The sequence below is a fragment of the Cicer arietinum genome, chromosome 4 (genome assembly GCF_000331145.2).
Source record: "Cicer arietinum cultivar CDC Frontier isolate Library 1 chromosome 4, Cicar.CDCFrontier_v2.0, whole genome shotgun sequence".
NCBI lineage: Eukaryota > Viridiplantae > Streptophyta > Magnoliopsida > Fabales > Fabaceae > Cicer > Cicer arietinum.
Genome location: NC_021163.2, coordinates 44,514,547 through 44,539,038, shown reverse-complemented (window position 1 = coordinate 44,539,038; position 24,492 = coordinate 44,514,547). Strand labels below are relative to the sequence as shown.

The 24,492-nt window shown below is 32.9% G+C and overlaps 1 protein-coding gene across 2 annotated transcripts in view; it reads left to right on the top strand.

Annotated features, from left to right (window-relative positions):
* The first annotated feature begins 9,535 nt into the window (after nucleotides 1-9,535).
* LOC101503481 (uncharacterized) overlaps nucleotides 9,536-24,492 on the top strand; it is a 38,181-nt gene continuing 23,224 nt past the window's right edge. The window contains exons 1-10 of one of the 2 annotated variants that reach the window (XR_012162737.1): nucleotides 9,536-10,183; nucleotides 10,444-10,505; nucleotides 10,857-10,994; nucleotides 11,377-11,652; nucleotides 12,951-13,037; nucleotides 16,336-16,437; nucleotides 16,515-16,580; nucleotides 17,196-17,303; nucleotides 17,413-17,474; nucleotides 22,995-23,039. Coding sequence is in view for 1 of the 2 variants with exons in the window: in XM_004513970.4 (XP_004514027.1) it covers nucleotides 9,655-10,183; nucleotides 10,444-10,505; nucleotides 10,857-10,994; nucleotides 11,377-11,652; nucleotides 12,951-13,037; nucleotides 16,336-16,437; nucleotides 16,515-16,580; nucleotides 17,196-17,303; nucleotides 17,413-17,474; nucleotides 22,995-23,039 (1,475 nt within the window). In the remaining variant the exon portion in view is untranslated. The remainder of the gene's footprint in view (nucleotides 10,184-10,443; nucleotides 10,506-10,856; nucleotides 10,995-11,376; nucleotides 11,653-12,950; nucleotides 13,038-16,335; nucleotides 16,438-16,514; nucleotides 16,581-17,195; nucleotides 17,304-17,412; nucleotides 17,475-22,994; nucleotides 23,040-24,492) is intronic. The other variant, XM_004513970.4, reaches the window with a different exon arrangement.

Below are 24,492 nucleotides of genomic sequence, written 5' to 3'. Positions count from 1 at the left end.
AGAACCAACCACTTACTGAATCAATCGATTGGGAAATCGATTGTGAAAAAGTTTTTCATCAGGAATGAGTTCTGTGATCAACCAAATCGATTGGACAATCAATTGAATTAATTTTCTTAAACTGCAAGTTTTGTGGCAATCGATTAGGTAATCGATTGAAAGAATGAACTGGTTAATCATTTATCAGAAACATGTTGCATAATCGTTTGGCACATCGATTTCAACCAAAATAGCTGAGCTACTGTAACAAGCCAAATCGATTGGATTAGAATAGTGGAGTCACTGTGACCAGTCAAGTCGATTGGCAAATCTTTTGGATTAAAACATTGGAGTCACTATGACCAGCCAAGTCGATTGGCAAATCGATTGCATTAAAATGACTGAGTCACTGTGATCAGCCAAATCGATTTACAAATCGATTGAACTAAATGTTTGAGTTACAGGAAGAATTCAGCTCATTGCCAAATCGATTATGACTATGAATATGCGTCGACTGAGCAATCGATTGTTTTGATCTCGTTGTTTGAACAAAACACCTATAATCGATTACTCAAGCGATTCTGATATAATCTTAGTATCAGTTTCTGATTTATGCATTAAAAGAATCGATTGGCAAATCGATTCATTCTTATATTTTCAAGATTCAACAAAAACAAGAAACGCGATAATCGATTGGGCAATCGATTAAGCTGGTTTTAAACTTTTATAAAATCGATTGAGAAATCGATTGACCTGATGTTTTTCTGAATATATATAAGCTGATTCAATCACATTTTCTCAACAACTAATACACTACACTTGAAACAATTATTAATTACACGTTTTCACAATACAGAAACAAGAAAAAACACTTTGAAAGAAATAATTGTAACCACACACAAAATACTCATTTGGCAAATCTTTTTTGTGTGAAATTCATATTGTGATTGAGTCATCATCATTTGTCCTCTTTTATCTTTTCTGTAAAAAAAATCTGTAAAGAAAGTTCTGGAAATCTAGTAGTGTAAACTGGTGACTATCTTTGTTGGTGCGTGTGTTCATCAAGAAGAAGTCTCATCTTGATCTCGTGAGGGTTTGGCGATTAACTCTAGGGATAAGGTGGCATTGTAATAGAAGTGAGTGAGTTGGATAGATATGCCATGTGTGAGCTGGAAAATTTGTAAAACGTACTCAAGTCGATTCTAGGCTGAAATCTGGTTTAGATTTCAGGACTGGATGTAGGCTATCAAACAGATAGCCGAACCAGTATAAATCCTGGTGCACGATTTTCTTATCTTTTCTCTTTATGTTGATATTTCTTGAATGCTTATTCTTGAATGTTTGTATTTGTGAATTTCTGTCTTGATTAATCCTTTGAATAAGCATTGTATCTGTACTCTTATATTGATAATTCATGCAATTGTGAATCTTTGTTCCTGAATAAATTCTGTAACCGATCATTGTTAATCTGATTAATAATCTTGTAAAATTAGTAAAGACATTTATCATATATTTTTTAACAAATAGAGGCCATAATTTCCAACATTGAGAACTTGGTTGACAGAACAATTTGCTCCCAAGCTGGAAATTCCACCTCCACCTCCTCATCCGGTTCCTCATCCTTCCCAAGTTCCTCATCCAGGAAAATCCTCCTCTTCAGAAGGATCTTCTCCCTCCTTAGCTTCTTAGTTTTGTTGTTTTTCTGCTACCTTTTTGAATGACAAAGGGGGAGAATTAAGTTAGTTTTTAATCTGAATTAAAAAGACTGATTATGTAATTATGCCCATAGTTTTGTATCTTTGTTCTAAATTAAATGAAAAACTAGTTTGTTGCATACAGTCTTTTAAATTCTGTCTATTTAAAAATTGCACAAATTAAGGGGGAGCTGTTTAGGCTCTTTTAAATACTTGATATTAGAATCAGAATTAAAATCTAAATTAACATGTTTGTCATCATCAAAAAGGGGGAGATTGTTGAGACAAACTCCATATTTAAAGTTTTGATGAAAATAAACAAAGGTTAATTAAGAAAGTTAATTATGATTCTAAAATGTTATGTTAATTTAACATGTGCTTTTGAGTGAATTTAATTAAGAACAGAATCAAGCAAAGCAAAGAAAACAACAACAAGAACATTAAAACAGAGAAAGATCTCCAGTGTCAAAAAAGTTCATCACATCATGTTGATCAAACTTTTTCTACCTCTTTAACAAAGAGTCTGCCCTAGAAATTTATTCATATAGAATCAGCACATGGCAAGGAACAAATAGGATTCATCCAAGCTCAAAAAGGTTATCCGATCTCTAAAATAAAAGGACTCAAAGTCAGACAAAAATCAAGACGGTTTGTAACTCTAAAAATCAAACTGTCAAGAAATTTTGATCAACCTTGATATATGATAAGACATTGCAAAAGGTTGTTGAGACAAAATCTCTCTCAATTGGTTTTAATGATAACAAAATTAATTAAAAGATTATGATTGTGGTTAATGACTAATCTGTGCTTTTGAGTGTATTCATATAAGAAAACAAGTTACAGAATGTTCGCAAGCTTTTTCATGGTTAGAAAAAATAACATCTTTTGTAGCCATCATTTGAAGTGACTTCCTTCCAACCGAAATGGTTTGTTGTAGTCAGAAGCAGATGATCATGTCCCAGTAATTTCGTCGGTAGACATGGCAGTATGGAAACGTCTTAAAATTGTTATTTTTTAATTTCAAAAAACTTTGAAAAAACAATTTATGCCATCGACAATATTATTGGATTGTGTCGCGGACTAAATCGCATTCTTTAAGATGTTTCAAGACACTGTCCAAATTGTGCAAGAGAGATTATCAACTACGAAGTCCCTAGGATAAAACAGCTCATATCACTGTATTGGAGTTATATTGTGTTGAGACAAAATCTCTCTCAATTAGTTTTAATGATAACAAAATTAATTAAAAGATTATGATTGTGGTTAATGACTAATCTGTGCTTTTGAGTGTATTCATATAAGAAAACAAGTTATTATTCATTAAGGCAAAAAGAAGAAAATTCTAAGTAAAATGCTAAGTATGGAAAATGCTGAGGATGGCCTCACGAGCTGGTGAAACTGCAGTTCTGCATCCTCGCTGATTTGAATTACTTTTATTCATTAATCAAAGACAGAATGGTATTAAAGAATGAATTATTTGATTCATTCAACAATGGCACAATAGTATTAAAGAATAAATTGTTTGACTCATTCAACAAAGGCAAAATACTATTAAAGAATGAATAAAGAAAAGCTTTTGAAGAAAAGGAACAAGAATGCAAAAGAAAGGTACGAGGAAAGATTACATTAGCATGTGCCTATAGTCAACATCTTGAAAAGCATCCCAACACTTTATGAAAGCAACCCATCATGTCATAGGCAAAGGCTACATGTACTCTTGTGTGATTTAAAAAGATTATAAAGTCAATCTTCAAAAAGGCAACAACAAACAAATCCAAAATAATTTGCTCACATGTCTTAAGGCAAGGAAAGAGAAAAGGACTTCACACGTGAAGCCTTTACAAAGTCTTGAAGAAAGGAATGAAAAGGACATCACATGTCCTTCAGTCAAACTTCATAGAACTATCAACAACTCTTTTGACCTTCATTAAAGGACTCTAATGCCTATAAATAGAAGGAAAATATCCAGGATCAAAGCAAGAAATTCAAGTGCTAAAAAAATCTTCAAATCAATCACATACATACCTGAAGTTCTGATTTTTTGCAAAACAGAGGCTGATCTATATTCTTATATTAGATTGCGTAATTATCATTAGATCCTTTGTAAAGAATCAATTCTCAAACAAGAGTTGAGAAATCTCAGATTCTGTCAAAAACAATCCAACTGTAAAAACTCAAACTATAAGAGTTTTCTTTATAGTTTGTTTAGAGTATATTGAATCCTATCAAAGTTAGATAGGTACTGTTATTGCTTTTTGGGTGGAAAGTAATAGAGATTGAAACAGATCAAGCTTGATCTAGACTAGGTGTTGTAAGATCAAGAAGGTTCTTTGTTTTAAACACTTAGTGGAAAATCTCACGGTTGTGAGGACTGAGCGTAACCCGAGTTGGGTGAACTAGGATATATCGTTGTGTGGTATCTCTTCCCTTATCTATTTACTTTCAGTTTGATTGATTATCAAGTTAAAAACATAAATTGAATTACTGATTTTAACTAACTAAAAACGTTCTCCGTTTTCTGGTTAAAACCAAGAACGTTCTTCGTTTTCTGTTTTCACAACTAAGATCAATCTTGAGTTATTTTCTTAAGTTTTTAACAGGAATTTTTAAAAGGTGCATTTAAAATTCAAACCCCCTTTCTTGTAAATCGACATTGTTACTTCAGTAATCAGTGATAAAGTTCAGGTAGGTTCAAGAAAGGTCCCTCAGCACTTGGAAGTGAACTTATGACTACAATCTAATATTAGGTTGGGAGGTGCTCGTGTAGCCTCACTATCTCCTTTATAATTAGTCTGGTTAACTTGATAGCATTGTAAGGATCTTGACAAGAAGGGATTGGTGGGCTTGGTTAACCTATTTATAATTATCCAAATGGAGTTTTATCTAGATTAAGTATGGGGCAGACTTACGCCCAAATCCTATAATTATGAATTTGCACTTTTGTCCCGGTATCTCCAACGGTTGTAATAGGCCTACTATTGCACAATTACTTGATGACTCAACAATCTGTTAGAAAGGGATGATATCGAATGGTCCTTATTCAGCTCATTTTATGACTTGGTATTAACTCTAATTGGTGTGACAGTAAAATTACAATAAGCCATGTTGAGTTTTCTCAAAGTTTCACCAGCCCTTCTTTGCTTAATTAATGTCAGATCGAGGAAGTAAGTTAGCTTTCCTAATATGACATCTCAACTCAATCTTCTTGATTACTTTGAATCCTTCAATCTTTCCTTGTTACTATGAGTCACCAATAAGTTCACCAGCCCTTCTTTGCTTAATTAATGTCAGATCGAGGAAGTAAGTTAGCTTTCCTAATATGACATCTCAACTCAATCTTCTTGATTACTTTGAATCCTTCAATCTTTCCTTGTTACTATGAGTCACCAATAAGTCATCCACTTACATACAATTCAAGTACATTTCTGACCTTTCCTTTTAAGGGCAGTGCTTCACATAACACCTTACTCTATTGTATAGTTGGTGAAGCCAATTCTGATAAGAAATGAGTTACTCCTTCTATTCCAAGCTCTAAAAGTTTGCTTTAAGTCATAACGGATTTTCTAAATCTGAACATCTCATCTTCATTATATTTTATTCCAAATCTTGGTGATTTAAAGACATAACTTCAAAAAAAAAAAAATCATTAAATACTGATTGGGTTAACATCAAGTTGGTAAATCTCCCAACCTCTTATATTGGTTAATGTTATTGCATGACTAATGGTTTCAATCCTAACTATTGCAGAAAATACTTCAAAATAATCAGTCTTTTCACTTTGTAGAAATCCTTTGGCCACCAATTTAGGTTATAGTTGATAATTGAGCCATCAGTTTCAATTCAATTGCCCTAAGTTCTTCCATCATTGTTTCTCTCTAAAGTTCTCTATTCATAATCTCTTTAACATTTACTGGTTATATATTATTAAAAGAATAAGAGGCATTAGATCACTCTATTATCGATTCCATCATCAATGTACCCTTTAAACTAACTTAAGTGTATTAGTGGTTGTTTAAATTTTTAAGTTCTACTTCCTCCTCCACTACTTCTTCATTGTTTTGATAATTATCCAACTGTTATGCAACAAATTGTACTTATTAACTAATGTTGTTGATCTTTTACTCCTCGTCCTAGAACTCATGCTTAGTTATCTTCACATATCTATTTACTAGAATTTTCCTTAAAAATTGGATCGAAAGAGGTCTGATCATAGGTAGAACTACATTAGAGGAAAATTTTGTTGCTCAAGAAACACAAGAAATGGGGATTTGAATTGTGTTTCCAGTTTTTTAAAATATTTCGAATGGGATTAAAAAATGAAATGATAAAATATATCACTGAACAATTTTATCCTTGTTCACTACTAACTTAGTAGCTACGTCAAATTCTTCCTTTAATCCACTATATTTAGAACTTAAACCTGAACACTTGGTTAGTCACAATGACTATGTTCAATCTTCTCACCTCCAACTTTTACTGTCAAGTTGTTTAGGAAATGGCAGCCAATACCGTATTGAGTTTACAAGTTCTAACAAGTCTTCTCAACTTTCAACTTAGTGTCGTCAAGTCGTTGAGGAACAAGGAGTGTTTGTGGGTTTGGTTACAAAAAAGGAGTGTTTGTGGGTTTCAGAATATTATATCTAACTAGAGGATGTTTATAGAATAAGCTCTCAAATTTTTTTACTCAAACACTTATATAAGTTTCACAATTTTCTAATTCATTGGTTTTGCTTGCTGATATGAGAGTGTTTCACTTTAAAATAATGTTGTAAGTTGTAGTCACTGGTTGTATCATTTGAATTCAGAATCGGGTTTTATTTATAGAAGTCTTTGCAGCATTGTCTTTGTCCTTCAAAGTATGGTTGAATGTTGATGACTGTTCATCATATTGAGATTTACTTAATATACTAGAAAATTATTTTGGGAGTGTATGAGTGATGAATGGGCGTGAGAGCAAGAGATCCTAAGGAAAATGTATGAATAGAGGTAAGAATCGCGATATTGTTAAAATAAGGGGATTTTAATAGCTATTTACTTAATTTGTTGTCTAAAATTGAAGTGCACTTAATTCTATATTTATGCTACCAATCGGTTACTATTTCTCTTCCTTTAAAAGAAAATTATTTGGCTAACGAAGCCAATTAAAATCACATGTAATTAAAATTAGGCATCTACGTGTGACCTACCATGCATATGGTACTTATAATTTAACAACATATTTATATATTACCACTAGACTATTAATAGCCATTTAAATATATTCCAAAAACTACATAAAACTAAAAAAAAAAGAAATTTATATCACGATTAACGTAAGATTGATATTAATGCTAAGTCTAACACATAAAAAGCTAGCTAAAAAAAATTGCATATATAGATGAATCTAAATTAGTATAAAACAATATAATATGTAATTTATACTATTTAAATTTAAAATATCACTATAGATCACACATAAAAATACTAATAATAAATCATAAGTCATAATTGTTTAAATAAATAAATTAGAGGATGTCACAATTTGGGCATATACAAAATATTCCACTTTCACCTCCTACTCATCCACCACCTAGTGCATACTATGCATTCATGAGGAACATGTGAGCATTTCGCGTGCCATCTAGTGCGTAGCAGTTCTAACAACTTACTTGGGTGAGTGTGTCGAGGGATATATAAAGTGTTTTTATAGGGACTCACATCCTCGCCTTATTCCTAATCCATCTTCTCCACCTCCAACTCCTGCTCATCCAGCTTTCAACACTAAAAGGAGGTTTCATATGATTGTTGATGATATGCCAGATAGTTTGAATTATCTTAACCCAAATAATCTAGCTTATGATCTTATTTCTCATGCAAAACACTTACCACATGGTGGACCTCTTAGGTTAGGATTTGTTGATTCCAGACTTGTTATCAAACTTATTTATTTAATACTTGGTAGACTTGTTTATTCAACTTATTTATCCTTTTTTTTTATTACAACGACTTATTTATTACCAAACTTTTTCTTGAAAAAAGTTGACCATGTAACTTTAACATAACTAACAAATATGATAATATCAACACATACTATCTCAAAGTATTGCACATATCGTTGGTAATCCATCATACTAGAAGAATAGACAATCTTATTCCATAAATTTATTATCGTTGCTTTCATCTTGTTTACATGAAAGCAACATAACAAATTCATCAATGATGGAAATACTACCTCAAGCGCATTCATCATGTCAAAGTCCTTGTCAATCTTTTTTGAAATTAAACTATCTTTCAAAAATAAAGTTTTAAACTTCTCTAATGCCCAACAAAAATTATCATGCTTCTTAGATTCCAAATAAGCAATTGCTACATAAAATGTTAACTCTGTTGAGGTACCACCTACTATTTAAAACAATAGTATCGTATTTGTTAGTTTTGTATGTACTATCCATGATGAGTACATTAGGAAACAAATTCAACAACTTTATTGAATCAGAATGAGTTCAAAAAATGTTTCTAGAAGCATTTGAGTCTTCATTTCTTCTATACCAGCACATATACTTCTCATCTTCTATTAACTTCAATAATTGTTGCATCTCAGTTCTAGGACCTTTCAAATTAGATCGATACACACTTCTTTGCCTATAAATCTGGATGACACATGTGCGATTGTCCTTGTTTCGATCTTTTAATGCACCTAATATATGTTGGTATTTTGTCACGTCACTGATTTTTTTTTTTTTTTGCTCATCTTTGGTTAAATGTCTCAAATATGTATGACCTTTTAAAGTATCCACCAAATGATGATTGTGAAATCCACAACAAATACTAACTATCTATATGTCACCAATTTTAATGGTGCCACTCTTAGCTTAAATGGACATCTATGCATTTTTGAAGTTCTTATGGCTAATGAATTTGGTTCTCCCGTATACCTTCCTCACTTTTCACAATCCAAAATTAATTTTGTACTCATTCCTCTTTGTCCCATTTTAGTATCTAATCTTATGATAAAAATAATTATCTTATTTTTCCCAATGCAATACATCATCACGTGTAGGAAATATCTGCAACAATATATATTAAAAACAATATCAATAATATCATATTCTATATAATAACAAAAATAAATGTCATTTCATATTGAAAATTTACCTGATTGATTGTGAGTGTATTAGTAAAATATGTCGGCAAATCCGATGCATGAGACATATTAAATTCAATGTCATTCATTCATGAAAAAACATTTTAAGTTAATTAAAATTAAAATTCCGAATATTTAACATTTACAAAATATTAAAGTTATATATATATTGGTTATTTAGAAAAATAAAATATCTAGTATACAACTTTATATACTAATTATTTGTCTAAAATAAAATATTTAGTACGTTCATTTACTTTACGGAGTTTTTTATTTTTTAAATATGTATACCAGATATTTTAATAATAAAAAATTGATTTACATTGTTAGATTTCGACTTTTTAATTTTTGAAATTTCTAATACACATTTATGTACCAAATTTTTACTTCACCTTATTTTACATTACAAATTTTTCAACTTTTGGGAGAAAGTTTATTACATTTTTTTCAACTTTTGGGAGAAGGTTTTTTTTGTTGATATTTTGTGTTTTTATTGATTGAGTTAAATAAAAAAGAAAAAATTGAAATTAAAAAAAAAATAATGATAAAAAATATAATTATAGGAATGAAAAGTAGAATACTAACATTGATATAAAAATAATATAAAAAATTATATATTTAATTAACATGTTTATTTAATGATAAAAATTTAAATATAAATTATTTTAATTAATATATTCGAACCTATTTACTCTTTAAAAAACAATTATTCTCGATGCTCCTAAAGCAAGGGTGGCATTTCACAATTTTCCCGCCAAAAGTCGTTAATTTGCCTCTAATTTTTGCTTCTTACAGATATTGTCTCACTTCTCTTCCTGAAGTCTACTATCTCACTCCCTGCCATCAGTCGTCTCTACAATGGACATGGACATGGACTTTGACATGGAAATGGACATGGACGTTCCCCTCCCCGAAGAACTCGAATTACTCGAATCAAGCTATCGTATCTACGAACAAGAAGATCATGACAATTACTATTCCCACCCTCCTGAAGACGAAACCGAACCCCAACCCGAACAACCTTCGCCAGATCTCGCGTCTCCCTCCGAACCCCAATCCGACAGCCTGAAACGTCCTCGTTCCAATTCGAGCTCCGATTTAGATTTGGATTTGGATTCTTCTGATGTAGAAAAACGGGAGAAAGTTAGGGTTAGGGTTGAAGATCCTCCCGCAGAAGAGGATTGGCTTCGGTATTCTCCTCCTCCTTCGGTTACGGTTGAAGAAGTGAGATTCTCCAAGGAGAAGACGTTATCGCGATACGCATCGGAGATTGACGGCGAATGTATGCCGGTAACTGCGCCCAATGGGGATAGGGTTTATACCAAGCTTGATAGATACTACGGAGAAGAGCGAGTTACGAAGCTGAATTGTAGAGGATATTCTTCTGGTACTTATTCATTTGCCGAATTAAGTAATGTTGTTTGGTTTTTTTTTGTTCATAATTTCACTATCCCTTGGTTGAAAAATTTACCGTCTCATTTAGTTTAGAAAATAAGATTTGATTTTTTGTGTTGATTTTTCACTTAATTATGTTATGGTGAGTTGCTTTAGTTGTTGCCAATCTTTATGGATAGGTTAAAAGAATGAGAATGCAAATTTCAAAAGACCATGCTGTGGATAATTTGGATTTTTTGTTGTTGTTTGCAGATCTTGCTTTAGAACCGATTAGTGTTCTGTTTGAAAGGTTGGAGCAAGAGACATTCACCAAGGTTTGGACTTGAAACTGTCTATTGTGAACTTCAAGTGTCTTAAAAGGAAAAGACTTGGGTGCATTTTCTTAGGTGCTTATCGTATGATTCTTAATTTAAAATACAATTTTTATGGTTATAACAAACTTTGAGAAAATTATGAATTTGAGAAAATTATAGGTTTTATGTTAAAAACCATACGAAAAACACTTAAGGAAATGAACTTAAGTTTTGTCCGGCTTAACATTGAATAAAAATTGCACATGTTTTTGTGTTATGGTTGTTTCATGCTTGGAAAATGTTTAAAGTTGGTTATCAAACATGAGTGTTGATGTTCTTTTAATGTTTTTTCTGGTTCTTGTGATGCTGTAGACCTTGGAAGCTAGTTCTGAATCCCAAAGTTTTGTAGATGTTCCTCCAACACTAACGGTCCATGAGCAACTTTGGGTAGATAAATATGCTCCAAAATCGTTTACGGATCTTCTCAGTGATGAACAGACAAATCGTGAGGTACGCAACATCTAGCTGTGGAACCTGTTTTGTAATAAATACTGTGGAAGTTGTTGATTCTACTATAGTTGAAGATATTATTCTTTGGCTCTCATGGGCAACTTTTAACAGAGATAAAAGGAAGTAAACACTTGTTGTTTCCAAACAAGGCCTAATAGGCCTAACTAACTCTGTAACAAACTATTGCTGAGTCAGCAACTGTCCTAACTGAAAACAGTTAGATTCTCATGTGAAATAAATAGCCATCATCAAGCTATTGCAAAACAGATTGTAATTCACAAAGATAAATCAATACAAATCAGTTCTTAGATTTTCTCAATTTCTTCAACCATATAAATAAATTGTTGTTGCCATTAATTGATTTGATTTTTGTTCAAGGCAGGTACTCTTGTGGTTAAAACAATGGGATTCTACAGTGTTTGGTTCTGAAATTCGTAGTACATCAGACGATGTTTTGTCTGCATTGAAACGACATTCTTCTATTTCGCATAATCAGAAATCTCTGGGTTCAAATTTTCCCAGGACAAAAGGAGGGCACAATTGGAGTAGTAATAACAGGTATATAAATTCTAGAAGTACAGATGAGAGTGGTAATTCAAAGAATATTCAGGATATACGGAATACAAAGTCAAGGAATGTTGGTGCACCAGAACATAAGGTATTTTTAAGAAATCTCTGATTGTATTAGTATGTTCCTCTTGAGAATTATTGGTTTTTTTTTTTTTTAATAATTAAATATAAGGGTTAAAAAGGAATTGGTACTAAAAAATCACCTAACCCTTAACAAAAACATTATGCTCCTGCTGGTGCCAACAGTGGTGTATGAAGAAAGTAAAAAGCAAAATACTTTCATATTTTATTACTACAGCCCTAAAATATCTATATAGGAAAAGGAATTACAGTAATAATAAAGAGTAATAATGACAGAATAATAAAATAAAGTAAAAGAACCAAATATGATTTTCCTTGATTCTTCAACACCCCCCTCAAGTTGGTGCGTAGATATCTATCATGTCCAACTTGACTATAAATCGCTCAAAATTGGGTCTTGTCAAACTTTTTGTCAAGATATCTACAGTTTGTTGATTAGAAGTCACAAATGGCAGACATATAATTCTAGCAACAATTTTTTTTTTTAATGAAGTGGCTGTCAATTTCAATGTGCTTGGTTCTATAATGTTGCACATGGCTGTGAGTTATACTTGTTGCTGCTTTGCTATCACATAACAGTTTTAAGGGTGAGTCAACTTTCACTTTCAGTTCTTCTAAGAGTTTATGAATCCACAAAATTTCACAGTTTCTTTGAGCCATTGCTCTGAATTTAACTTTTACACTGCTTCGAGCAACAACACCTCATTTCTTACTTCTCCAAGTGACTAGATTTCCCCAAACATAAGCATAATATCTAGTAGTGGATTTTATATCAGTAACTGATCCAGCCCAATCAACATCTGTAAATATAGAGGCTTATCTATCATTGGTTTTCTTGAAGTACAAACCCTTTCTAGAATTGAATTTCAAGTACCTTAAAATTCGATAAACTACTTCCAAGTGTCCTTTATAGGGAGAATACATGAATTGACTTACGATAGTCACAAAGAAAGCGATGCCAGGTCTAGTGTGGGTTAGATAAATAAGTTTGCCAACCAACCTTCGGCATCTTCCAATATCAACAAGAATACTGCCTTTCTCCCATTACCTCATTTAAAATGGTAGCAATTGCAACCATTATGCCTAGCTAAGGCTCCACTTGTTTGAAGTAGTTTTAATAACACAAATGTGTTATTAATAACCTTATCCTTCTAGTGCTTCTAGTCATGCAGTTCCAGTGGTTATGGTTTTGTGAGTACATGGCATGTAATGCATTTATTTGACTTGTATAAATGTTTTGTCAATCCTGTTGTTAGATATTGAGTGAGGAATGCATTTGTAATTGGATTTTTGTAATGATTACAGATCCTTCTGCTATGCGGACCCCCAGGTCTCGGTAAAACTACACTTGCACATGTAGCTGCTAGGCATTGTGGATATCATGTGGTGGAGGTATTTTTCTGTACTATTTTACATGTACAATTCAAGCTGTTTCCCCTTTTATATGCTGGTTTTTCTATGCATTCAATATCATTTGGTTGTGTAAATTTGTTAGTGATTTTGTGGATTATTTAAAACTAATTTCACTTACTATAATTTATGCATTAGTTTGATGAAGGGATTGGTTTGGTTCTTGTATGTCCTTGTTAATGTATATGGCTGTGTCAAACTGTTTGATGGTGTTGAACTATATTTGTCATCTATATCTTCCTCTCTTCTCCCTTGCTTTCTCTCTCCTTCTCTCTTATAAATGTTTTGATATTTTGTTAGTGTTGCAAAATCTGAGAAATATCTAATAATATCTTCTTTAATATCAGATTATTTTTGAGTTATCCTAGATGATCTGTTAAGATTAATTTTATTTTATGATCCGTTTCTTCTCTAATTAGGATATCCGTAATTATTTTTCTTCTCTAATTAGGATATCCGTAATTATTAGGCTTATCATAACATGTAAATAAGAACAAGATTTCCGATATTTTTTTGTACTTAATGCATATGAAACAGAACCAGTTATGTAGTTAAGACACATGTTTTCAACATCTCTTGTCTCTATTTTCTCTCTTTAGACATGGTGTCTGAGTTGTAACATCTTCCTTGGCCTGTTTAGATTATTCTCTTGCCAATATCTCGAAAGTATGAGCTTGGTGATAGCTCTTTCTTCTGAGTTTTGAGTTGCTATTTTGAAGTTTGGCTTTCATTCAAGTTTCAAGTTTCGGTCAGCTGAGAACACACTGAAGTTTGTACTTTCGTTCATAGGAAGAACCATTGTTTGGTCAATCAGTACCATCATATTTGCCACATGCACTGCTGTCTCTGCCACGCATCACCTCCATGCTCACCATCTTAGATAGTGCTTATCTGTAGTCTAACAAAACCCTATAGTCAGATCTGCTTCACATGGTCCTACTCGTCTTTCGGCGACACCACCAATAATGCCATTACTTTTGCAATTCTAAAATCTTCACTCCGTAAATATAAATATCTGTTTGTATATTACAATTAGTTAATGAAAATTAATTTACCAGAAACCGTTTGTCTCAAATTCTGTTAGAAAATACGTGAAATATCTTATTATATGTTTTTTATATCTTAGACTAGTATCCTAGATGACTCGTTAGGTTTTATTTGTATGTTGTATTTTATGATTTGTTTCCTTCTTTAATAATAGAATCTGCTACATTTATTTGTATTTATTACATTAATTACATTAAGGCTACGGAATAGACTCTACTGTTAGTTCAAGACACAGTTTCAACATCTCTTGCCTCTATTTTATCTGCCTCTATTTTATCCTTTTCAACATCTGGGTTCTTGTTTCTAAATGTTCATTTGCAACATATATCTTGCTTTTTAGAGTTTAAAGGTACTAAAGTCAAGGTTTGACTGCAAATCAGAGCATTGAAATACTCTTCATGGCTGTTTGCCATTCAGGTCTGTTGAGGCCTGTTTGGTTGATGTTGTACTGCACGTGAGTAACAAGGTGGGAACACGCCTGGGGTTGACAATTCCAGACTGGCGTTTGCATTGGATAGATGTTATTATTGGGGTAAATTATGGGCCTTCGATGCAATATTTGCTGTAAAGAATCAGAGGCTGGAGACCAAACACTAGAAGATGGTGATGCTGACCTAGGTAGTTAATCCCAGTATTTCTGGCGAGATCCCGCTGTCCCGGTGTGGTGCAGTGTATGACTGCAACAGCGTGGTCTGCGATAGCGTGAAACAAGATCCCGACGAGATTCGAGCGAGATTTCACTATCCCGACGTAGTTAATCTCAACGTTTCCCATCGAGATCCCGCTATTATTTCTTTTTTCTCTGTTTTGTCGTTTTTACTTTCACGTAAGAAGTAAAGTAAAATATGTTAATTAAGATGATTCTTATCTTTGATTCCTATGCTAGAACATGCATTTGAGTTTTAATATATAGTTATTTAATTAATTTGTGTTAAAGACTTTAATATGCATCATCTTTATCTCCTTGACTTTTGTTTGTATTTCAATGTATATTTTGACTAAGAGTAAGTCTTGTGGATTTTTATTACTAATTATGAATATTTTAGAGTTTGAGTCATTTGTTAATTTTGCATTAAATATAGGTTTATATACTATTATTCATGTAATTTATCCAAAAAATAGCAGTTATCCCGCCTATCCCGAAACGAGCTATCCCACTTTTGGGATTGACCGCGATGCATCGCTATCTGGGATTAACTACCTAGATGCTGACCCATTAGCAATTGAATATTGAAGAGTATTTAAGCTTAAGTGAGAAATAGTGGTAGAAGATATTGCTAAAGGTGTCTTTGCAGGGGAGGAAAATGTGGATGCTTGTCAACAGTGGAGAAATAAAAGAGATGGATGGACTCAAGGAGGTAGAAATGGGCTGTTGAAATGAGGGAAGAGTTCAACATATGGGAAATGAGACTTGTTGAATAACACATCCTTTAAGATGATATTTACGACCATCAGTTGCTGGGAATTCCCGAGTATAACTTTTTGTGTGAATTGGACTATGCCAAAAAATACATCCTTTAGAGTAAAAGGAGAATTTATGAGGACCGTCGGGCCTGAGAAATGGGAAGCATGCACAACCAAACAATGTAAGGAACTTGTAGTTAGGAATTCGATTGAACAATTTGGAGTATGAAGACTGTAATTGCAGCATTGGTAACCTTTTTATGAGATAAGTTGCTGTCAGAAAAGCATACATCAACAACAACAACCAAGCTTATCCCACTAAGTAGGGTTGACTACGTGGACCAAACGACGTCATAATGTTCTATCATATATTATATCTCTATCCAGCTCATTAAATTCTAGGTATTTCTTAATAGTTTCTCTTATAGTTTTTCTAGTTCTTCCTTTGCCTCTAGCGATTTGAGTGACTATGTTGCTTATTACAATATCCAGAGGTCTCCTCTCTGCATGTCCAAATCACCTAATCTTAGTTTGCACCACCTTTTCTACAATATGTGCTATCCCAACTCTCTCTCTCTAATGCTTCCATTCTTTATTCTATCTCGTCTAATCTTCCCACACATCCAACACAACATTTCCATATTTGCTACGCTTATTTATCCCATACAACATCGCCGGTCTTACAATTGTACGATAAAGTATTTCATATTTATTTCGCATTAAACAAATATCAATTTTAGATTGGTCATTATCTTATTCTCTCTTTCTCTCCTCCTGTAAGTAAATCCCTTTTTTCAATATATATTGAACTGAGTTTAATGTTTTGCAGGTTAATGCTAGTGATGATCGTTCTACATCAACGATTGAAGCAAAAATCCTTGATGTGGTTCAGATGAACTCTGTCTTGTCTGATTCAAAGCCAAAGTGTCTGGTATTTTCTTTTCTCAGTATTTTCACTTTGTATCTTACTATCATTGGGTGAAAATGGTTGTCTTCTTTTCTTCTCAGGTGGTGGATGAAATTGATGGAGCCCTTAGTGATGGAAAAGGTGCTGTGGAAGTTCTTTTAAAGATGGTCAGTGATAGATGCTATATTTGATCTCTCTTTCAAACTGAATTATCTAAGAAGACCTTAATCATAGTTAGTTGAAGGTTCTTTTAACATTGTCTAAGGTCTTATTTTCTTTAAAAAAGTTAGTATTTTGCTTTTATTTTAGTTTATTCATCAATACAAATAAAATGCAAAATCATAACCAGACATATTAAAATAGAATTGATTTGAATTGTATGTAGTTCTCTGGTTCTATTTTGCCTTTTGACATTCAGGTTTTCTTCACTTAAATTCTCCGTTTAAAAGAGAGTTAATGTACTTTAAGAGGCTGAAGTCAGATATTTGGGCTCTAAACAACACAATATATGAAATATTTAAATACTTTTTATCATGCAATTATTTTCCTAGGTTGTGAGAGCAATGATATGGCTTTTCTATTGGGTCACGTGCCATTAATTCTAAAAAAGAACCATATAGTTTTCTACCCGAAGGATATTATGCTGTTATACCTACCACTAACTGGAAAATTGGGATTAAGGCCTTGTTTCTTGTGGAAACTGGAAAGTATTGGCATTGCCTACATGTTAAGAAATTTGCCATTGGGAATTCATAAAGCTCAATTCAATCTAAATGTTGCAGATTTCTGCTGAGAGGAAGCCTGATGCAGGGAAGCAAAGTTTGGATAAAGGACAAATGGAAAGGAAGTCATCAAAGAAAGGGCGGAAAACTGCGTCACTGTCAAGACCTGTGAGTATCAGATTTTCGTATTGTGTCATACATCATTCACAAGACTGTTCATTTGCAATAATAAAATTGGTGACACCATTTGCAATGATGATATTTGTTCTGAATGTAGGTGATTTGCATATGTAATGACCTATATGCACCTGCCTTAAGATCATTACGCCAAGTGGCCAAGTAAGTTACTAATCTGGATAATCAATGTATGATATTAATGTTCTAGATCTTGGATATTCTAAATATTTGTCATACTTATTTGTCACATTTTGAAAATTTTGTTGTATTAAAACCTTATTAGCATTTTTATTAGGTTTCCCTTATAATTCATTATCCATCAACCTCAACAATTTTAACCAAGGACTAATCCCCAATTCGAGAAAGTGTTGAAGGAAAGCTTTCCTATTTTCTACAGCCCTTATAGCTTGACCTCAAGTTACCTGTTCTAGTTTTTCCATAGTCTCAAACTTTTTTTTTTGTGATAAAACATAGTCTTGGACCTTACATTTTCTCTATTTGGATGTAAATCAAAATAGTCAAACCACCCATCTTATATACACATTTGTTCATTGTTCATACCATTATTAGGGAAGTCAATTGGTCTTCATAATCCTCCCCATCTTTGATTTGAAAGAAATGGAAGGATGTATAGAACATTGATTCTTATGAATACATCCTCATTTGGATTATGTTTCCAATATGTTTTTTTGGTTTCATTATAAATGGCTTAGCCAGTATTTCTTGTAAATGCTAAACAATCACAATTGAATAACTCATAATTTATTCCTTTAGTTCTATTATTTCTTTCATAGAATTTATGAGTACTTTTAAGTATATATGGCTTAGTGACATTGGGTCCCACAGTTAGTACTTTTGAACTAGAGAGAACACCAATATGAGATGATGAAACTATGTGTCTCAACTACATAATGGAGTTAGTTTTATATAAACTCCAGGTGATAAATACAAAGTAAATATAGGAGATACTATCCTATTTACATGAGACATTATGCGTACACAATGTCAATAAATTCAAAGATTCTAATCTATTTTCAACACTCATGCAACTAGAGCATATAAATCATATGCGCCAACCTTGTTACAAAGATAACTAACTCGAGGACCGATTAGGGATTTGATGAAGGCATCTTGTAGTTGATCATTGGTGTTGGCAAAGCTCGTTGTGAAGTGACAATCTATCTCAATGTTTGGTCCTATCATGAATAATATGATTAGAAGCATTATGAAATGCCGATTAATTCTTACACATAAGTGTCATCTACATCTGAGTATCTTATTAACTAAATAAGTTCACTAGTCACTAATGCCATGGCCGTGTATTTGGCTCTTGCATTTGACCTTTTAAACTACACTCTGTTTATTGCTCTACGAAGATATTAAGTATCCTCTGATAAATACACAATATCCAAAAGGGAATTTCCTTTCAATGGTTGAGCTTATTTAGGATTGATAACTATACTCCAATGACTGTATAGAAAAACCCAAGTCCCACATGGAATAAAGATAAGGTGTCAAAAGAGTTAAAGATACAGACACCCCTCCATTTATATCCACGCGCCAAACTCAATAGTACTGAGCGTAAGAGGGTGTATTTGGAAAAACTTAAGTCTCACATAAATAAAGATAAGGTCTCAAATGAGTTTACAAAGAGAGACACTCCTTACCTTACAAGTCAGTTTTGTAAGGATGAGTTAGGATAATGATAAGGCTGTGGACATTATTAATAACTAATTTTAAGAACAAAGATGACATACAAAACTATACAATTTATTTTAGGATAATCCAACCCACAAGTCATTTTAAATTTGGAGAGAGTAATTGAATGGAGATTATGATGAGACCCACATCAAAAAAAATCAATTCTGTTTGTCAAATATTAAACCAATATACTTACTAAGTATTGATGGAAAAATATTGGAGAAGATATATGAACTACAAAGAGGGCTGTTGCAGAAGGTTTATAAACTATAGGAGGTCAAATTTCTTACATAGACTCAATTAGATATGTATGGAGAGGCCCCAGCTAGTGTGATAGCAAAAGGTGGAAATACAAAAGATTTTCCTTTAGCTATAGGTGTGCACTGACGACCGTCTTTGGGTCTTTACCTTTTTGTTTTCGGTCTAGGTCTAGATGCGCTTATTGCACATATGGCAGAGATAGTTCCGCATTTCCTGCCTATTGTGGTAGATATAGTTTTAGTTGGAGTTGAGGGAAGGAAGAATTTTTTTTAATATGGACTATGGAGACAAGGTTTAAAAAAAATACACGGCTTCCACCTAAGTAGGAGTAAAAAAAAGTATTTGAAATGCAAATTTAGCGAGAGATGCACAAATCACAATATATCAGCGAAAAATGGAGAATATACAGTGCCACAAATATCACATTTCAAGATGCTTGGGTCGGTCATACAAAATTACATAGAGATAGAGTGAACTGTCAACCATCGAATCTAAATCAGGAGGATGAAACGTAGGTGTACGACTATGATCCAGAACACAAAAATACTGCTCCAGCTTTAAGGAAATTTTTTATTGCACAAATGTAGGATTTGTATTGTTGTGTGGGACTAAATGTTGGGTTGTAAAGAGCCTACAAGAAAGTAAACTCAAGGGTGCAGATTTGAATATGGTAAGAAGTATATGTAAGTGGTCACACAAGACAAGATAGGATCAGGAATACCATTATCTCAAGGATTAGGATAAAAATATATTTCATAGAATTGAAACATGTTGACAATACATCATATATATATATATAAGAGGTTATTATGCAACCAAATCTTATTAGTACTCCTATATAACTAAATCCTTATTAGTACTCCTATACAACCAAATTCCTATACTTGAGGGATAATTTTACTAATCAAACAAAAACAGATTTTGACACTCTCCTTCAAGCTAGTAAATAGTTGTTCTCTATTACCAACTTGGATATAATTCTTTCAAAGTTGCTGCTATTTAGCCCTTTAGTTAGAAGATCTGCAAGGTTGACTTGGGAGGAGACATATGCTTGGTTCTTTGATGAAATGCCTATCAACTTCAATATGCTTAGTTTTGTCATACTGCACTAGATTATGTGCTATGCTAATAACATATTTATTATCACAATAGAGTTGCATTGGTTCATCCCACTTTATTTTCAGGTACTCCAAAATGTTCTTCAACCATAGTAACTCGCATATCTCTTGTGCCCCTAAATTCTGTTTCAGCACTGAATTTAGATACTTTACTGACGAGGCTTACAGCGAAGGCAACATTAGGTCTAGTATGGAACAAATATATGAGTCTTTCAACTAATCTTTGATCCATTTCTTTGTCAACTACAATATCTTCTACTTTTCCCAACTTTAAATTTGGATTAATTGGTATATTCGCTAGCTTGTATGCTATCTTGCTCGTTTCTTGTAGAAGATCTGTGATGTATTTTTGTTTGGATATGAAAACCCTTTCTTAGAGTGAGCTACTTCAATTCCCAAGAAATACTTCTCTTTTTCCGAGGTTTTAATCTCAAATTCCTTGGCTAGGTGTGGTCCTAACATTTGTTGTTCCTTTTCAACATCATCGGTTACTATAATGTCATCAACGTATACCAATAACACTGTTACTCCTCCTGACTCAGAGTGTTTGATAAAGAGGGTATGATCTCATTGGCTTTGTTTGAAGGCAATCCCAATCATGACACTAGCAAACCTCCCAAACCACACTCGCGGCGATTGCTTAAGCCCATATAGGGCCTTCTTTAGCTTACAAAACGTGTTAGCAGCAATATGTTCTTCTATATCTTTGGCGTTATCGGACCTAATCCTCTTAATATTCACTCCAAATTGGTTTTTTATCATGGAGAAGAACTGTACAAACATAGAACTGACTACAAATTTTTGTTTTAATAAGTAAACCCAACTTACCCGAGTACAGTCATCAATTAAGTTTACAAACCAACGGACACCTGATGTGTTTAGAACATTAGAGGGACCCCATACATCCGTATGAACTAAACAAAATAAAGAAGTGCTCATTTGGTTACTAACTGAAAAAGGTACACGTTTGTGTTTAACAAGCTTACACACCTCACATTGAAGAATTTCTACCTCTAATTTCTTGAAGAGTAAAGGAAACAACTGTTTTATGACTCTAAATGAATGATGACCAACGAAACTGTAGTACAAAATCACCTTGACCCTGTTGGTCTTTATTGATTTAGAAAAAAGAGTTGCTATTGCTGAGTAGATTTGGAGGAATATTTTGATTATTCAAGTAATAAAGACCATTCCATTCTCTAGCATCACTAATTCTAGTCCTCGAATTCTTGTCCTGAAGGACATAAGATTTGTTATAAGGGTACCTTCTGATGTAGATATTTTCTTGTTGTTAGGGCAATATTGGTTATACGGTGTATTTGAAGCATTAAGTCCAAAAGAAAATTGAAACTTACCAAGAGGAAGTGTCCTTGTATATACTAGAGAACTAGTACCTGTTGGTTTCTCCAACTTACTAAGAAAGGATCTCATCTTCATTGAGTCGGGTCAATCCACTTTTACTTTCTTTAGCTGTCATATCCGTAAAGCCAACAGAAAAATGATATTAAAGACGAAAAATTGATCTATCTAACAAAACAAACCTCAAAGTCTAACAAAAAAGTCCGAGCAAAACCGTGAGCTTCAAATGACCCAAAAACAAAAGTTATCCGATTGGAAAGTGAACACTCAAAACAGAATGAGAAACGACCTATCTGCAATCTAGTTGAAAATGGCGGTGAACAAAGGTCTATTGTATGCGCCAGAGATGACGTCGCGAGTAGGCGTCACACGCTAGACTGGAAGGCTCACGTGAGGGTGCGTGAATAAGCCGTTGACGGCGGTGCTTTGGGATTTGACCGATCTAATGGAGGCGAGTATTGTGTTATGGGCAGTGGCGTGAACTAGGCGGTCAAACAGACGTGAGCAGTAACAGTGTGAATAGGCCAAAAAGAAATCTCAAGTTGCTGCAATGAAGGCATCAAAAAGGGGCACAATGAAAGTGGCTAAGGTTTTAAGAAAAAGAAACCGCAATGAAGGTGACGGGTTTATATGGAAGCGAGATTCCCAAAGATCGAGAGCTTTAATACCATCTAAAAAATTAGGTTAAAAATTTATTTAATTGAATTGAAATATGTTGACAATACATCATATATATATATATATATATATATATATATACAAGGTTACTCTACAACCAGATTCCTATTAATACTCATATATAACCAATTCCCTATTTATTGTCTCTATTTCTTTCTGTTATACCATTCCCTTCAATTTTGGTTCCTTGGGTCACCTAGATGGGTAATTTTTGGTGTTTTGCTTATAGATGCTACATAATTTACTGACGTAAGAGTCCCTTCGTCCTTTGCCTACCTTGTTGTTGGGATATTACATGATTTATGAAAGTGCCAGAAGATTACTTGCTAATCAAGCGTGTTTTGTACATTATTATTGCTCTGCTATGTGTAAATTGCTGTAGTTTTTTTTTTTTCTTTCTCCTTTTGAATAATCATAGGTTTCATTCCTTATGAAATGTTATATTTTGCATATGAGAGTTTTGTTTCTGGTGTTGCAACTTCTATTCCTTATCCCTTAATAATTTTTCTGTCCCTCAATTTGTATGTAGTTTGATTTCTTGACAGCATACTTGTATTTTTTACAGGGTTCATATATTTATTCAACCAACAATTACCCGGGTGGTAAGCAGGTGATGATTAGCTTGAAATAGTTCACATATCTAAAATGGATTTAGGTTTAGTTATAATTATTAATTATTAATGTCTATTTTATTTATTTTCTAACAGTGGTTAAAATTGATTACCTGGTTCACATAATTATGGGAGCAAGTCTACAATTACATTGATTCCATTGGCAATATAGATATAGATATCACTTTAACTTTAACAAAGACTTTGACAAAGAATAATAATTAACTGTATGTTCTACTTTAGGTAATTATCAATTTAGTTAACTGCATATGTCTGCATTGAGATCCTCACCATTTCTTAAAAGAAATGAACATCTTCATTAATATGATTTTAGTTTATAAATGTCTAATTAATGTCGCATATTTTGGGAATGTGCGCATTTTTATCAGTTATGTGTCCAAAAACTATAGTAATGAAACAAATGAAGAGATTTAAAAGCAGAGAGGATCTTAACCCCTCTGGATTAACCATTAACAATAAATGATTTATAGTTTTTAGAAGGTTGAAACATGGAAAGGTAGGGATAGACAATAGGATACTAGAAACTCTTAAAACCTATCCTAAGTTTCTTTTTTAGTTAACAACGGCCTTGAGACTGGACAACTTTCTATTAGGGCTTAGGTCTGTGTTTTTTGTTGCTTCATCTAAGGTTGTCAAACTCTAGATCCTACCTAAGATCTTTGGGATATAGAAAAAGTGTAGATCGTAGGATTGTAACACGGATCTTAAGATCTCACAAAATAGAAAAAATTATACCATAAAATTAAAAAAAATAACCTTAACATAAAAATTTTCATTGGTTCAATAAAAAGTCACAAGCTGAAACACAAAAAGCTATTACCATTGTCTCAAATAAGAAAACAAAATCTATCACCATCATCTAACAACATCTAAAACTTTAATTTAATTTAAGTATTAAAAATTCCAAAGTTGAAACGCAATTAATAAAAAAAAACTAAGTCCAGGTTGCTGCCTTCAAAATCAGATTTTAATATAATTTAAAATTATTATATGTTTGTAGTTTTTAAATCACAACAGCAGTTATTAATTATTCAAAACCAAAAAAAAAAAGCTATTTAATTGAGTAAACAAAACGATCTGACTAGGAAAAAAAGCAATTATTATTATTAATTAATTATTAAAATCTAAAAAGAAACAAACTATTTCATAGAGCAGGCAAAACGACGATAATAGAGAAAAGGAGTAAGCAAAACGATTAGTAAAAAAAGAGAAAACAAAGTAAGCAAAACGACACAAGTCATAATTTGTTAGGTTTTTTTTAATGCAAAGCCCCGTTTTCCAAAAAACTAGGATACAAACCCATTAACACGACTGCAGAATTTGAAGGTGAAGAGATGCAAAACTGAACATGCAGGTCGATACGGCGTTAAACTGGTCGGATCTTCGCGAAAATGGCACTGATCTTCGCGAAAACAGCGCTTCGTCTTCGCA